This window comes from Lutra lutra, chromosome 9, assembly GCF_902655055.1.
Source record: "Lutra lutra chromosome 9, mLutLut1.2, whole genome shotgun sequence".
Lineage (NCBI taxonomy): Eukaryota > Metazoa > Chordata > Mammalia > Carnivora > Mustelidae > Lutra > Lutra lutra.
Genome location: NC_062286.1, coordinates 22,085,202 through 22,103,178, shown reverse-complemented (window position 1 = coordinate 22,103,178; position 17,977 = coordinate 22,085,202). Strand labels below are relative to the sequence as shown.

At 42.6% G+C, this 17,977-nt stretch overlaps 1 protein-coding gene across 3 annotated transcripts in view; it reads left to right on the top strand.

Annotated features, from left to right (window-relative positions):
* The first annotated feature begins 165 nt into the window (after positions 1 to 165).
* Positions 166 to 17,977, top strand: part of RBKS (ribokinase) — an 85,734-nt gene continuing 67,922 nt past the window's right edge. For all 3 annotated transcript variants that reach the window (XM_047746402.1, XM_047746403.1, XM_047746401.1), the window contains exons 1-2: positions 166 to 322; positions 16,647 to 16,779. In XM_047746402.1, the coding sequence (XP_047602358.1) occupies positions 234 to 322; positions 16,647 to 16,779 (222 nt within the window). In that variant the 5' untranslated portion in view covers positions 166 to 233. The remainder of the gene's footprint in view (positions 323 to 16,646; positions 16,780 to 17,977) is intronic.

The window sequence follows — 17,977 nt, the reverse complement described above, 5'->3', positions numbered from 1 at the left end:
GGAGTCTGGAACTCTCAGGAGGGCTCTGTAACGAGAGGGGGTGCAGGGAGACCGTCCCGGGAAGAACAGAGAGCGGCTGGGGGGAGGGGTTATTTCGGGCAGTCAGGTGGGCGACCCGCAGAGGCGACTGGAAGGCCCGCGTCGTTAGGGAGCGTAGGAGCGGCGTTCCTGGTTACGGGGTCGGGCAAAGGGCAAAGGTCAGCCTCCGGGGTGGAGAGCGCCTGTTTTGGGCCATGGCCGCATCTGGGGAACCCGGCCGGCAGTGGCAGGAGGAGGTGGCCGCGGTGGTAGTGGTGGGCTCCTGCATGACCGACCTGGTCAGGTTAGTCCGGCTCAGTACGCAGAGCTTGCGGTGGAGGGAGGGGGCGGACTGTGCTTGGCACCGGAGCTTCGGCGACGGAGAGTGCCCGCTTGGGGGTGAGCTGCCGAACTGTCAAGTTCGGGAACGTTAGAGGCCGGGGTGTAGTGGAAGCTCTTCCTGTTACTGGAAGCGCCCGCGAAGACCTGCTCGGGTTTTTCGACCCGTCGGCCCAGCCTGTCCCTTGACTAGCCTGAGGAACCTTGGTCAAGTCGTTTTATCTCTGAGAACGTGCCCACCTCCCGGCGTTGTTGTGAGGACTAAATGAAGGAAAGTGTTTTGTGAACGGTGACATGAACCAGGTTGGGTATTAGTCGTCTGAACTTGAATGAGTGGAACAGAGGTCAAAAAGTCCAAAAGACAATCGATCTTTCGTGGCGTCACCTTTCACCGTATTGGCTGTTGGCATTCCTTGCTTTTCGGTATTATGTGGATCAGTATATGGGTTATCTTATGGCAACCCGAGTGTGAATCAAAAACCCATAAACACGAAGTTTACAACATTAAAAAACGTGATAAAATAATGAAAATATGCTAACTGAAAATACGTTGTTTGGGGAGATCCCTAATTTTTCCCTTTTTTTTTTTTTTTTAAACGAAAATGGCGGAGTGCCTAGCAGGCTGGGTACTGGAGCACGCAACTCTTGATCTTGGAATTATGAGTTCAAGCCCCACCTTGGGTTTAGAGCCTGCTGAAAAAAAGAGAGAGAGAGAGAGAAGGAAAAGAAGGAAAGGAAAAAGGAAAGAAAATGGCTTTCCTGACTATAACAATAATATATGTTCATTATAAAAAAAATCAGATATTCCAAGAAAATTCTACCATTCAGATTGCTTCTGTTTAATATTTTTGTGACTGGTTTTTCAGATATGCTATTTTTACATTATAAAAATTTAAAATGATCAGGGATACTACAGTAAGACCTCATCTGTCCTGCAACATTGCTTTTTCAAAGGATAGCAGAGAGCCTGAAAACAGGCAAAAAGGCCTTGAGAAAATCAAGTCACCAGATCTCTGCCCCACCTATGTTTTAGAAAATAGTTCCAGGGTCTGTATGTAACCAATTTAGTCTTTTGTTGCTTAAATTATTTATAAGCTAGGTTATCAAATTTCCAGACAAAGAGTAGAAAGGGGGAGAGACTGCTAGTGATTGCCAAAAACATACTTTTATAGATGCAGTGGCAAAAGAGTCAGAAAACTAAACGATTTTCCCGTGCACCCTACCTGGATAAGTGTCGGGTTTAAAATTCAGAGCCACTTTCTTCTTAAACTAAGTCTGACTTTCTGTGAAGCTTGACCATCAAACGTTAAGGATAACAATACTTCATAAAGTGAATATTCTTCGTAGTTGGGGGAGGGTGGAGTGTCAAGGGCTCATGTAGCATCTGTCGGGATTTTAAAATCTTATTTAAGAGCTAGAAGAATTTGGGGCGCCTGGATGCCTCCATCAGTTAAGCATCTGACTCTTAAGTTCAGGTCAGGTCATGATCTCAGGATTGTGGGATTGAGCCCCAGCGTGGAGCCTGCTTAAGATTCTCTCTCTCTCTCTCCCTCCCTCACTTCCTCCCTCTCTGTCTTAAGAAATAAAACAAAACAAACAAACAAAAAAATCTAGAGGAATTTAGAGAGTATTTATTCCACCTCTTCAGTTCATAAAGGAATAAACTGAGGTACAGAGAAATAAAAAAAGCTCTTACATTGTATATAACCTTTCTAATTTCTCTTCTCTCGCCGTTTTCTTTCCTTTGTAAAATAACCAGGTGTCTACTTCTCATGAATCACTAGTAAAAGTTTTACTCCCTTAGAGACGGTCTCATAGCTTTTCTGCAAACTACTTATGGTTGCTGATTACTCCTGCCTCTGAAGATCTTTACAAAATACCTGTTTTTATTTAAAATCCTTCATTGTGATAAACTTGGGTCCAACGTTGCTAGTTAGGGTATATGTCATGATCCCATTAGTTTCCTCTTGCTGCCATAACAAATTGACACAAACTTAGTGGCTCAAATAATACAAATTTAATACAGTTCTGGAGGTTAGAAGTCTGACCAGATCTCACTGAGCTAAAATCAAAACTTCTGTAGGCTGCGTTCCTCCTGGCAGCTCTAAGGGAAATCTGTTTTCTTGCCTTTTCCAGTTTCTAGAGGCTGCACACATTCCTTGGCTCATGGCCCTTTCCTCCATCTTCAAAGCCAGCAGTGGTCAGTCAAGTCCTTCTCACATGGCATCATTCTGATGCTCACTTTTTGCCTTCCTCTTCCACATTATAAGAACCCTTGTGATTATGTTTGGCCCAAATGGATAATTCGGGATAATATCCTTATTTTAAGTTAGCTTATTAGCAACCTTAATTTCCCTTGCCATGTAACGTAACATTCACAAGTTCTGGGGGTTAGGAATGTAGACATCCATGGGGGAGGATTGGGGAGGAGTGGGGGGACATTATTCTACTTACCACAATGACGAAGCTTAAAGTTAAAAAATCTTACAATACTTAGAGCTTGGGGGATCACTGAAGCCCCTCGGTCCATTCTCCACATTTTACAGGTGAGGTAACTAATAGACTTGTTAGATGACTTGCACCCCCCCCCCCACGCCGCTGCCAAATCACACAGCCAGTTAGTGGCACAGAGAAAGTTGGAAACCCATGTTTCCCAAGCTTTATCTTTCCATTATATCATCCTGCCTCTACCTCTACCTCTGGCTGGTATTTTTGCCCTTTTCATCTGCAGTTCATTTGAAAACTTGCAGTGTGTGCATTGTTTACTTTGTATGCTAATAAAGAAAACTAAGGATTTATAATCAAGTCTAGAGATGGTATCTCCGTGACTGTCCCTTTATTTCTTGGTTTCACTGGACACAGCCTGGACACCCTTGCCTATACCGCAGACTCACTTCAGAAACAAAACTACTTCAGTAACCAAGCCCTCTTGGACAGCACCCAATCCAGTTCACTTTATATATTACATTACTGTGTGCCAGACACTGCTAATTCAATCAATGAGCAACTTTTTTTTCATGTCTGATTTCAGTTTGCTATGAATAGTAAGCTCTGTGTACTAATAATTTTAAAATATCATTAGCTTGTCCAACATGGCAAACCATGAACATTGTTTAATACCCACCTATGTTTACCGTCATTCTCTTCCTGAACACCCATCTCTGAAGTTCTACAGTGCATAGATAAGAGAAGTCAAGCTTGTGGAAAATTAGACTTCCTCCAAAGACAGGATTCCATGAAAACCCAACAAGAAGTGAACTTCTTTAGAGATTAAGTCCACAGATCTTTGCCAGTCATGCTTCCACTGATCATCTTTATTTCTTAGGACATATATCATCCATCTCCTATTCATTCAACAAATATTTAGTGACTTTTTACATATGCCAGGGACTTCCCTAAGTGCAGAGGATGCAACAGTGAAAAACACAGCCAGGGGACCCTGCCTCGTGGGGCTCACATTCTAATGGAAGAGACTGTATCAGTAGAAATAAGTAAAACGCATAGTGTGTTAGATAAATGCTAAGGAGGAAAGTAAGGTATGAAAGGGAGATGGGAGTAGTAATTTTAGGTCCTTGCCCATAGAAAGCCTCACTGAGAAGGTGATTTTGAGTAAAAATGTGAAGGAGGAAAGGAAGCAAGCCATACAGATAACCAGCGTAAGAGCATAAGGGCCTGAGGCGGAAGCATGCCTCTTACGATCAGTGGACAACAAGGAGTCCAGTGTGGCTGAACAAGAAAGGGAGGGAGGAGGGCAATTAATGATTAAAGGATTTGGGGTCATACCTTGAATAAGATGAAAAGCCATTGGAGGGTTTGAGCAGAGGGGTGACCTAATCTGATTTACATATTAATATCACTGTGGGAGCTGTGTGAGAACAGACTGAAGGCAGGCAAGGGCAAAAGGGGGAGACCAGTTCAGAGTCTTTACAATAATCCAGGCAAGAAATGACAGTAGCCTGAAAGCAGTCCATGAAGATGAAGCGAGCATCTTTTTTATTATATATTTGAAGGCAGAGCAGACAGGATTCGTTGAGGATTACAGATGGGTCAAGGATCACTCCCAAGTTCTGTGGCCTCTGCATGTGGAAGGGGAAGCTAACCTTTGCCAAGAAACAAGATTGGGAGCACAGCAAACTGGCTGGGGAGAGGGCAGTATCAGGAGCTCAGGATGGACATGTGAGATCCGAGTTGCCTGTTAGATCCAACTGAGGCTGTTAAGAAGACAGATTACAGGAGTTTGGACCAGCTGGAGATAGAAATTTGAGTGTCAACAGTGTGTCAAGGATATTTGAGGCCTTGAGGCAGGATGAGATCACTGAAGGTCTGAACTCCTAGAGCAATCCAACATCTATGGCATACGTTTTTTACATAATTTATCTCCCATCGCCCAGGCTCTCTGTACCCCTAAAACTTGCTTTGAAACAAGCTCAATACAAACCCATGTTTACATTTCCATGGCGATAGACTATGATGTCAGCTACAACCCTGTGTTATCCTTTTACATGCTCCAATTAAAAGTGATGGCTTGAGAGATAAGGCTCATGTTCAGCCAAGCATCTAAATTTAATCCTTGGCAAGTTAGGAAATGATTGCTTAATTGTCAAAAGATTTTAATTGGATGGCGGAATAAGTGAATTTAGAAGCTTTTCAATCCAAAGTGGATGAAATGTAGGACCTAGATTACTTAAAAAAAAAAAAAAAAGCCAAAAATGTACACCACACCTAGAAAAGGTTACCTGTGCCTAACATATTACAGTAACCTCTATCCTGCATTCCACCAGAAGCCTCTTGACTTGTCATATTTGGAACAGAAAAAAATCTCTTCGCCATCACATTTTCAGTAAAGTAAAAGCCAGAGGACTGTTGACCTGAGGAATGTCCTGCATTCCCAGTGCCAGAGGAATATCCTTTATTATCCTTTCTGCTCCTTAAATTGGTCTTGAAAGTCGTATATCTGTTACCAACTCTTAAATTAATATTTTGGTAAACATGTTTCTGTCAACCAGATTTACTAACATCAAAAGAGATCATTCATGGGAAATTTGCTAATTATGGTCCCTTTAAGGAAAACACATTAAAAAGTAAACTGCACCTGTCAGAACAAGCACACCTACCATGTGGTATTACAAACAAGTTCCTTCAGTGACCCCTGCTCTGCCCGCTCTTCATGCCTTTGTTCCTTCATCTCTGCACTCTTGGGAGGAGAAGGTTGGGTAGGCTTCGTGATGAAGGACTCTCTAGAATTTCAGTCACTTGAGTAGCTATTAAAAGACTGGGACTGTGCTAAGTGCTAGGGATACTGCGATTAGTAAAACATAGTCCTTGCTCCTGAGGAACTTCTAGTCCAAAAAAAGAAGGCAGACACAAAGAGAGATCATTGGAGTGCGATGCGGTTAGTGCCTGCAGGTTCTGTGGGAGTATAGGGAAAACGGTCTGGTTGGGATGCCTCTGGAGCCAAGTTGTAGAAAATGAGCAGGTGCTAACCCAGCAAAAAAGAGGAGGGAATACATTGTGGCCAGCTGGGATAACCCCGAAGAGCAAAGTCACGGCCGTGGGTATCCACGGAGCATGCTGGGACAACCGCAACTAGGTCTGTAGAACATCAGAGGAAAGATGTTACAGAAAGGTTTCATCAGCCATGCTTGGGTGCCTGGGTTTTATTCCACAGGCCCTGGGAACCAGTGAAGGGCTCAAAGGACAGAAGTGACATTTCACATAGCTCACTGGCTGCCAAAGTGTAGATAATGCCTGCTCTAACCCATCTTACAAATGTATCAGGAAGCTCAAATATACTTTCTTGATTATTCATGATGATGGGAATGTGAAAGAAGCATGAGCACCAAAACCCAGAAATTGTAGATAAGTTAAAAATTTTTAATAATTGATTCCAGAATACATGATTTTTTTGTATGCTGATTTATCTTTCTAATTATATTTTGCTTAGGATAAAATTAATTCCATTTGTATTTCTTTAACCTACACCAGCAGATGGCAGGAAGAAGTAGCCTAGATAATTACAATGTAGTGACAGAAATCATTTTGAAATTTAAAGTTTACTATAATTAATTGGCAAAATAGAAAATAAAATACCGGTTTTGTAGTTATCTGTCACTATTCATACTTGCCTTCTTCAGTGAATTAAAATGGTTTTCATCAGGAACTTTGATGAATGCTTTAGTCTCACCATTTCCCTTTCTACTCTGTTTTTCTGCATCCTGATTTTCTCACGTACCTTACTGCATCCTCTGGTTGTCCAGGCCCCACTCACTAACCCCCCTACACACACATACTTCTCCTGCCCTCTCCTCTCACACGTTCTAGCTCCAGGATTAACTCCTTCCCTACCTCTCTATCCAAGCTTCTCTTCTTTGTCCAGAACTTTGCTCAGCCGGGAGGCAGGAAGTCTGTGTACAATTATTCAAAAAGGTGAGTTGACATCAGATGACATTATAATTTTTAAGTACGTTTCTTTTTTTTTTTAAGATTTTATTTATTTATTTGACAGACCGAGATCACAAGTAGGCAGAGAGGCAGGCAGAGAGAGATGAGAGACAAGGAAGCAGGCTCCCTGCTGAGCAGAGAGCCCGATGCGGGGCTCGATCCCAGGACCCTGGGATCATGACCCGAGCCGAAGGTGGAGGCTTTAACCCACTGAGCCACCCAGGCACCCCTTTAGGTACGTTTCTAACTACTTGACCTATATGCCTCTCCAGTGTCTTCTGTACTCAGTCTTCAATCCTATGTCAGAGGGATAAAGGAGGATGTGGCCCCTTTATTCTGGCCATATTCCTTTTTAATAACTGGTTTACTTTTCTCCTTGGGCCATGCTCATATGCACCATTTCTACACTGCTCTCACCTCGCTCTGTGCCTTCTTGTGTACACAGGCATCTGTCATCCCAGTTATCTCTATAAATGTCTTTTAAAGTGTAGAACATTCATTCAAAAATATTTACTTCTGGGGGCACCTGGGTGGCTCAGTCAGTTAAGCAGCGGCTCTTGATTTCCACTGAGGTCATGATCTCAGGAGTCGAGGCCAGTATCAGGCTCCACGCTCAGGGGGGAGTCGGCTTGAGGATTCTCTCTCCCACTCCCTCTGCTCCACCCCACCATGTGCACCACCCCCCTAAAATAAATAAATCTACTAAAAAATATATTTACTTCTGACCATGATGGAGTGACTAGTACTGGCCTTACGTTCCCACCATAAACAAGAAAATGGGATATATAAGGGACAAAATATATGAAGCAGCTGTTTCCAGATGTTAGACAACAGGCGTGTTATCCCAACAAGAAAGGAAACAAACAGGAGGGACATCACTGACCCTGGCACAGCGAGAAGAAACTCAGGGAAGTATGGCAAGATCAGTGAGTTGAGAAAACGGAGTTCATAGCTTAGGGAGACTCATATGGCTCAAATGTGTGGGAACATGTACTGGAGAGGAAGGAGCTAATCAGGGAAGGGTCCAGAAATCTGCATAAGAGTCCCCTTGAGTCTGTTGCTGAATTCTACATGGACAGACGTAGAGACTGCACAAAGCTGGGCCACTACTAGAGAGCTCTAAGCTGAACATTTCACAGAAATCATACAGGAACGGGAGATATTGCATTCTATTTGGCCTAAGAGACTTATTGAACCCCTGGAGCATTCAGAAGGACCACAACTTAGTAAAGGGGGTAAACTTGCCCCAAAGTAAAGGCTACTCGAATCTGTCCCTAATAAATCTCAAAGGCAATCCTCAAAAGGACCAACGAAATAAATTACTTAGCTGCCCAAAAAAGGCAAAGTCTAATCCTTTAGAAAAACACAACAAAATTAAGACACTCAGTAGTGTAACATTTGTTATATTCAGCATTCACTCAAAAATCAATAGTCATGCAAAGAATCAAGAAAATGTGATCCATAACCAAGGGGAAGAAAGCCAACCAAACCTGACATAGGGAAATGGCCAGGATGGTGAAATTAGAAGAAAGGGATGTTCAAAGCGCCATTATAAAATGCCCATTGTGGGGCGCCTGGGTGGCTCAGTGGGTTAAGCCGCTGCCTTCAGCTCGGGTCATGATCTCAGGGTCCTGGGATCGAGTCCCGCATCGGGCTCTCTGCTCAGCGGGAAGCCTGCTTCCCTCTCTCTCTCTCTCTGCCTGCCTCTCCGTCTACTTGTGATCTCTCTCTCTCTGTCAAATAAATAAATAAATAAATCTTTAAAAAAAAAAATGCCCATTGATTCAAAGGAAAAACACGACTGTAGTGAGGAAAAAAAGTGGGAAACACATTAAAAAAAAAAAAATAGATGGGATACCTGGGTGGTTCAGTGGGTTAAGCCTCTGCCTTCCGCTCAGGTCATAATCCCAAGGGTCCTAGGATCAAGCCCCGCATCGGGCTCTCTGCTCCGTGGGGAGCCTGCTTCCTCCCCCCTCTCTCTCTGCCTGCCTCTCTGCCTACTTGTGATCTCTGTCAAATAAATTAAAAAAAAAAAAATCTTAAAAAAAAATAGAAGTTTAAGAAATGAAAAAATAAAATTTTTGCAATGAAAAGTTCACTTGATGGGCTTATCAGCAGAGTAGACATTACAAAAGAAAGGATCAGTGTACTTGAAGACTGTAAGAGCAATTATCTAAATTGAAGCATAGAGGGGAAAAATGACCAAACTACACAGTCTTTGTGATGCGAGACAAGGAGACTGTCGTTTGTGTAATTAGAGTCTAAGAGAAAGAGTAGGTGAGGTACAAAAAATATTTGAAGAAATAATGACTGAAAATTTTTCAAATTTTTTCAAATTTTATGAAAACTATACATGGCCTAAGAATTTCAGTGAACCCCAACCAGGAGAAGTATACTGTAAACCACAAAGCCCATTGTAATCCAATCCCTGCAAACCAATTATAAACAAACTCTTAAAAGCATGGGGGACGTTAGAGATAAGGGAACAGACATTACAAATAAGGGAACAAAGATTCATTAGAGACTTCTTGTCGGAAATAATGCAAGCCAAGGGGGAGAAAATGAAATCTTTGAAGTCCTTACAAAGTAAACTGTCAACATAGGATTTTGTATCCTTCAAATATGTAAGGGAAATGCAGGAAAATTATTAATAGAGAATGTATCACCAGAAACTCACACTACAATAAATACTGAGGGAAGTTCTTTAGGCAGAACCTAAATGATGCTAAAATATAAGCCGAGATCTCCCCAAGGGGACGAAGAGCCCCAGAAAAGGTTAATATATGGGCGAAGGCCAAGACTTCTTTCCTCCACTTCTTAATTTCTTTAAAAGGCAATTGATGGTTTAAATTAAAAAAAAAATAGCAAAGTTTTATATCACATAGAAGTAAAATATGTAATAGCACAAAGATTAGGAAGGGAAAATGGAAGAATAAATTACACTTAGAAGTAAAGTGGTGTAGCGATGTTTGAAAATAAGCTGTGATAAGTTAAAGATGCTCGTTGTAAACCTCAGATTTTTAAAACAGAAAAAAGGGAGGGGCGCCTGGCTGGCTCATATGGTGGAACATAGGACTCTTGCTCTCAGGGCTGTAAGTTCAAGCCCCATGTTGGGTATAGAGATTACTTAAAACCTTTTTTTTTAAGATTTTATTTATTTATATTTATATATTTGAGAGAGAGAGAGAGAATGAGAGGGAGGGGTCAGAGGGAGAAGCAGACTCCCCGCCCAGCAAGGAGCCGGATGCGGGACCCGATCCAGGGACTCCAGGATCATGACCTAAGCCGAAGGCAGTTGCTTAACCAACTGAGCCACCCAGGCACCCCGAAAAATAAAACCGTTTTTTAAAAAATGGGGAAAAAAGGAGTCAACATCAGTAGTGAAGATGAAATAGAAGACAATCCAAAAGAAGATAGGGATGGAGGAGAAAAATGAGCATTATAATGTCAGACAGTGCTATTGATCTGAAGAAAATCGTTGGCAAGCAATGAATGTTTTTCCCATGAATGTTCTCGCATTTCTGCATGATCAGGACTTTCTGAGCAAAGATCTCTAGCACCAGGATTAAAGAATGTTTGAATGGCAAACAAACCTTGCAAGTCAGAGACTTCTGGAGAGATTTTGGGACTTCTTCCTTGGACACATTTATTTACATTCGAGGGGTTGTAAATCTAGAGACCTCCCACCGCTCACTCCCCTGAGAGCATTGGTTTATATTACAAAGCAAAGGTCACTTGGCAGTGTTTTCTCCCTCTCCTTCCCCACCCCCGAGGGGAGGAGGAGCAACAGCTGTGTCAGCTTCCATACAAACTCCCAAGAATTCATTATTTGGAAGTTCCTCTCAACTCACCCTGGGGGAGATTGGGACACAGAGAACTAACACAATTATGAGTAATTAAAAAGCTGTCTCTGATCCAGAAACACAGCATTCCTTGTCCGAAAGAATTAATAACTTAACAAAAATTAGGTATAGGGACATCTCCCGTAAGGTGGTCTGGGAAGACCTGAGGAGGTAACATCTGAGCAGAGATGGGAAGGAAGGCAGCCACGTAAGACCATAACATACTCCTTATTGGCTCTTCCCGTGCCTACTACACTTTTTCACACAAGCAAAATTTAAATAAATAAGGTTCAAGGATAGGACACTCTGAAAGGCTGGCCACTTGTGACCAATACTCTTCATAGCTATTCTATAAATTCAAGGAAAGCTACATCTTCAGGCAAAACTCCTTTTCAGCCCCAGACTGGTTAGCTAGGAAAAATAGGAATTAATAATCAAAATCAGTTTTTTAAAAAATGGTTTAAAGCATAATTCAGCTTTCATTCCCTTAAATAAATCCTATGTCTGCAAATTTAGGGTTAGGAACCACAGAATGAAGATTGGAAACTAAGTGGGTTGTTTTGTTTTGTTTTTCCCCAGAGCTAGAAAGAGAGATCACTAGGGTTTTTTGGAAATGGCGCTCAGTCCTATAAATGTGACATAGACAAATGCTGAGAAGAACAGATATGGCTGAAGAGTACAGGCAGTAGGAATGACAAATGAGTGCAATGAATTTTAATGGTGCAATAATAGTACAGTCCCCTATTAGAGAGGCATACCGGGTGTTTGCAAGCTTGCAGCCAGAAGAAGAAAGGATGAAACGCAAAAAGCAACCTATTCCTCGACTTGGGGCTGGAGCCAGGGCGGTGTGACCTCTTTGGTCAAAAGAGTTCGCTTCCCTGCTTCACCAGGTCATTCCTTCCTTTGGTATGAATCATCTCTGAGAATCTGTAACAAGCACGTCATTGTCAAGAAGCTAAAAGCAATTGATTAGTTGTTCTGATAACACCTGTCAGTGAAATAACTCAGAGCACAAAACCCAGGCATTTAAGGAGTTGACAAGTATTATTAAACCTGTTTTGCAAGAGAAGAAGCTGGTTCAAAGAGGGAAAAGCTGTCAAAGGTAGTACAATCAGTAAGTGGCTCAGGCCCGCTACCTTGTGCAACTAGGCTCTAGCCACGTGACCTCTCAGGGCCCAGAAGACTGTGGGGCCATCTGTGAACATTTAGCAGTGTTTCCTCCTGTGCAAATTTAAAAGGTGACATTTTTAAAGCTACAAATTTAAGTTCAGGTGTATTTTTTATGGTTGGTTTTTCTCTGTCTGGGTTTTCTCCGTCATCCAGAAATTTGACTCTATTTTTAATTTTTAAATGGTAGCAACAGTGCATTACTACCAGTATACTGCTCTCCTTTTATCTTCCTTTGAGCACTTTGTCCTTGGCGCCCTGCTAAGCCTCACGTCTGAATCTCGGCAAATCATAGCGATGCTTTCATCAGGGGGCAGTGCTTTGTGCAGGTCCTTTCTTGAGCCGGACCTTGATTTCATGACCTTAATAAGGAAAGAGGTAGAAAACCCTAGTTCAAGGTAAATTGGGATTTCTAATTCGGAAATGCTTCTGCCTGTCTGTAACTCCAGTTGCTCTCAAAGCTGCTTTCTGCTCCAGTTCATTTACTTAAAAAATTACTAAGCAGTAAACTTTCTTAGCCTGGGTTCAACAGAAAGGTCTCAAGACAGAGGTTTAAGAGGATATAATCTGTGTGGGACTGTAATGTAGGGAGCGAGAAAAGCCTGTACAAGGCACTTGGCGTGTTTGGCTGGTTGCTCAATGCTGCGGGACAGCCGGGGAACCACGACAAAAGGACAGAAACCCTGGAATGGACAGAGAGCGGCACTGGGCAAGGCTGTGTTATGTTGCATCTACAAGGACCCGGCTACCAGGAAGCTGGAAGAAGATGCTGGGAAGCCGGGTGAATCTGAAGTAGTAACAGGTGGCTTCCCATATGCACAAAGGTATTCCTGTTGCATACACCTCTGTATACAAAGTAAAACAGGAACTTTGGCTCCCTCTCTCCACCCTTTTCATGGATACCTGTCATTAACACTTCATTTTCTGTGCATTTACATATTATGAGAACATATACATGCATCTTTTTATTTTTAAAAACTATGAGTTGGGGCGCTCCCTTCTACTTGTTAGTTGCCGCCCGATTCATGAATCATTTAATAAAACCAATTTGATCTTTAAAAGAAAAAAAATCGGGACGCCTGGGTGGCTCAGTTGGTTGGACGACTGCCTTCGGCTCAGGTCATGATCCTGGAGTCCCGGGATCGAGTCCCGCATCGGGCTCCCAGCTCACGGGGAGTCTGCTTCTCTCTCTGACCTTCTCCTCGCTCATGCTCTCTCTCACTGTCTCTCTCTCAAATAAATAAATAAAATCTTTAAAAAAAAAAAAATAAATAAATAAAAGAAAAAAATCATGAATCAGATCGTAATAATCTCATGCTCTGAACTGGGTCCCCCCCCCCTCATATATTGCTTGCATCAGGGTTAGGATTTATTATATTGTCAAGAAGTTGCTTTTGTTCCATAGAGGTAGACTGGAAAACACCAATTTAACGTTTGTTGAGTTAACCCACGAATGAAGAAGGGTAGTCTGATTTCTGGTTATGGTTCCTGCTTATAGGAGAGGCGTGCTGCTAATATGGGGAAGGCGGTGGGCAAGGTCTGGTAAACCATGAAATTGTCATTGCCAGACTATTGACATTCCCACCAGGCTCCGCTTTCCCATTTACCAACACCTCCGCATCTGCAATTCAGAAGTAGGGATGGATGCTACACAGGGGAGACACAGAAAAGAGAGGTGGAAAGGGAGATAATTTTCCCTCTTCCCTTCTCAGTTCTTGCCTGAGACCCTGGTAATAAAAGACAGATTAACAAGAAAAACAAACAAATGTATTAACCTGAATGGCCCAGGTGTACATGGGCAAGGCCCAGGGGAAAAGGAATAACTCCCCAAGGGGATTAAGAACTCAGGCTTCTTGGGGCACCTGGGTGGCTCAGTGGGTTAAAGCCTCTGCCTTCAGCTCAGGTCATGATCCCAGGGTCCTGGGATCGAGCCCCACATCGGGCTCTCTGCTCAGCGGGGAGCCTGCTTCTTCCTCTCTCTCTGCCTGCCTCTCTGCCTACTTGTGATCTCTGTCAAATAAATAAAATCTTAAAAAAAAAAAACTCAGGCTTCTTAAATAGGGAAGGGGGAAAGGGGTGCAAGTTCTCTTAGGGGAGAGTAAATGATTTAGGAAAGATGGACTGGCCCTCGGTTTTATAAATAGGAGGTATGACAATGTTTGTGACAATTGTCCGGGTATGGTAGTGACTTCTCGCCTGTGATAGGAGTCCATCCTTGCTGGTAGATGAAATTCCCAGGGAGGGGATTCATGGCTGCAGAGTCCTTTTGGGGAACTGGTCTTGGGGCAGATAAGGAGCAGGTCAAAGAAAGCCTCTCCCACCATTTGCTCCTTTTCATGTGCCTACGGTTCACCATCAGCAGTACACCAAAACGGCCTGTTTGCCCAGCTTTGTCCTGTCCTGAGCTCCTCCAGTCATATTCTCCTACCCTTCAAGGAGACAAGGGAAGTCTCTTTAAAAAATTCACTCAGTCAAAAAATATGTTAAGCCCATTGCTAAGTGGCAGGCACTCTGGATAAAATGGAGAACAGGACAGACTTGGTCCTTGTCTGCATACAGGGAGAGTCTACAATTGAAGGAAGGAAGGAAGAGTAGGGCAGAAATGCAGAAAGAAAAGAGTACAATTCCCAAGGAGGGAGAAATTTCAGTGATGAAATTTCAGTGATGGCTAAATTAGTACAGTGCTTGTGTTAATATAAATTGTTTAGAAAGGAGTTGAAATCCCAGCCATCTGCTCCCACATCAAACACATAACACTGTACCCCTGATTTCACTCCTCCATCCCATACATACACATCCCAATAATCATCTGCTGATCTATTTTTCATGACTTCCCACAGCCAATAATAAAAAATACACTTGATTCAAACCAGAGTATTGTGACCCAGACCTAACTATAAATATAGTGAAAGTCGTAAGTTTCTATACCGACCATCTTACTAATTCAGTTATTTGGCCTGTTTTTAGCCACGTTGGATATTTTTTCTTTTTAAAATTGTTATGGATGTTGTTGGTAGCAGCGTCAATAAGCCAAGAATTCACATAGTTACTCAGTCGCACAGATTAGTCATCATTGCCTGTTCATAACAGAATCCTAAAATGTTTAAGATTTCTGATGCAAATCAAAATCTCATCATCACTTGTCACTGCTAAATTAAATGACAGGATAATAACATTACATTAAAACCATTTTTCTCTTGATTGAGTACCTTTTTCAGAAGTGAACTTGTAGCTGGATATTTTTTTCATCAGTACTATAAATGCATTTAGAATAGGAGGTAAAAATAGCACTGAAAAGGGGAGGGGTGGAATAGAATGTTTTCAAATTATTGATGAGTCTCTCTTGAATCTCAAATAACCATATTTGACACTGCAGTGCTAGGGAATGGAGTAGTTTAGCCCAATCTCCTGAGACTTTTAGAACCACATAAAGGAGGTGCCCAGGTTGAACTTGGTCATTATCAACACCATTGTGAGTTACTGGCATGGGTCTTAAGTCATTCCATTACAAACAGGCTCTTAGTGACCTGTAGGAATTGGCATTGTCCTGGTACTCTAACATTAGGCGTAAGAGACTGGTTTTAAATAGATCACAGGCTAGGTGGGAAATGAATGTAAATTTCAGATCTGCCAAAACAGAGTAGGTTCTCAATCGACTTACTGTCGTGAACTTCCCTCTTGGCCTTTCTTTCCTATCTAAAGCTACTTAACCTTTTTTGGTCACACCTGCCGGCACTCCATCTGGCCCTCAGCCCACTTCTTTGTGGCCATCCAGTCCTCGTGCTACTCAAGCCCATCTTCCTCACTTACCCTTACACACAGGACTCTCTCCATTTTCACATCTTCTGTCCCTCAAAGATGTTGTTTCTTCACATCTTCCACTTTAATGTTATGAAAATCATACCCTAGAGAAAACCTTTCACTCTGACTTTTTGTCTCCTCTGCTACTACTTTCATCAGGGAGCAACAGGTGAGTAAAACTCCTTCGCTCTTGAAGGAGTCCACGAAAGTAGAGACTGAAGCAGGGTTGGCTAGGAGTTGACAGTGGTTGAATCTGGGGGATGAGTGCTTGGGGCTAGGGAAGTCAATATACTGTTTTCCCTAGTTTTATAGGTTTGAAATTTTCTATAGTAAAAATTTTCAACTAAACTTAGCTCTCTAGACTCCATTTTTTAAGAATAGATGCTTAGATGCTTTTTTTGAGTTAGTACCTGAAATGGGTGGGATACAGGATGGACTGGGACTACGACTTGATCGTGCCATCGAAGTCATAACCCACTCCCGCCCCACCTGCCAGGAAACAGATGGGATTCCTGAGTGCCTAGAATTGCAACTTCCCTCTTCTCCTTAGGTCCTCAGCATGGTTACCAGAACCCTGGTACGCTTCCTGCTTCTTGTTAAAGTGACCAGATAAACCTGTACAGAAACACACATTAACTTATCCCACTGTGAATAAAGGTCTGTGCTGGGCGCTGGGAAGTGAGAATCAGAAGGGACTTCCCTATAAGAGCTCCCCACAATGGAAAACGGAGGCACCCGTGAGTACCCCTGATGCAGTAGGCACTAGAAACTGTCATCTGAAGTGGCTCTCCAGTAGCGCAGCTGTGGGACCATGCAGAATGGGCGGGGGGCAGAAAGACATCCTGTCAGCAGATGCATTCTGGGTCGTGATGCCAACTGCCACATGCTATCTTAAAGGAAAAAGTGATCTACTCTGCTTCTGCTTGCATTTCTGATTGCTAGAACTAGACTCCCATCAGAGAACCTTCCCTCTCTCTTCTGAAGAACTTAAATTGATGTGCCTTTTTTTTTTTTCCTTCTCTTTTTAAATTATGGCAGTCTTACTTCTCGTTTGCCCAAAACTGGAGAAACCATCCATGGACATAAGTTTTTCATTGGCTTCGGAGGGAAAGGTGCCAACCAGTGTGTCCAAGCTGCCAGGCTTGGAGCAAAAACATCCATGGTATGCAAGGTAAGTGTAAAACATGGTGGAGAGAATTCTAGAGGCAAGGGTCTGGTTTTAAGACTTGATTGTTTTTATTTTTTAACGATTTTAAAGGGAACAATTCAGTAGCATTTAGTACATTCACACTGTTGGACAACCACCATTCTCTTAGTTCCAGAACATTCCTAGGATTCCGAAGTAAAACCCCTTATCGTGAAGCAGTCTCCCCCCACTCCCCCATCCCACCTCCTGCCCCTGGCATCCACCAGTCTGCATTCCGTCTCTGTGGACTGATCTATTCTGGATATTTCCTCTAAATGGAATCATAGGATACATGGCATTTTGTGTCTGGCTTCTTTCACTTAGCAGAATGTTCTCCAGGTTCATCTGCCTTATAGCATGGATCTATTTATTCCTTTTCTGGCAGAATAATGTCCCATTGTACAGCCCATAATCTGTCTACCCACTTGTCTGTTGATGGACACCTGAGCGGTTTCCACCTTCTGGCTGCTGCGAACGGTACTGCCATGAACATGCTTGTGCTCGCACGTGCTTGAGTATCTGTTTTGTGTTGTTACAGATTGAAATAGGAGAGAGTCCTTTTCCTTATCCTTCATATTCATTTCTCCCTCACTGAATCCTCTGGGAAGTAGCATACTGCTGCATTCCTTTAACTTACTGCGCTTCTAAGTGAAGGGTGAGAAGGGAGAGGAATTTGCCTACCCCACGGGCTTTCTACAGTCCAGCTTCTAAACAGCAGAAGTCATCCTGTTTTTAGCAATTTTTGCTACAGCGCAGCTTTTGGAAATTTGGTCTAATAACTGGTGATTCACTCATCTCTAAGCTATTTCTTCTAATGCTAGCTCTTGGATCAGAAAGGAATCTGGGCCTTAATGAACTACCCATAACTAATCCTTAAGCATAGTTCTGTTTTCAGGTATATAAGGAAATGGCATATAAAATACAGTAGTCCTTCTTGCTAGCCATCTGACTGAAATCATTTGAAAATAAAATTGGCTACCAAAGGTTCAGCGTTTTGTGTGTTTAATGAAATTTTAAGATGCTAGCATTACTGGTAGAACACGAAAGTTCATTTTAGGAAAGCTAGATTCAGTCTGCACAGGAAAGGATAAGAAGAATCTGAGAAATTTCAAAGAATGAGCTCGCTCCTGTGAGCTGGGTCAGTTTCACCAATATTTCTCTGCAATGTCATTTCCCATCGCCT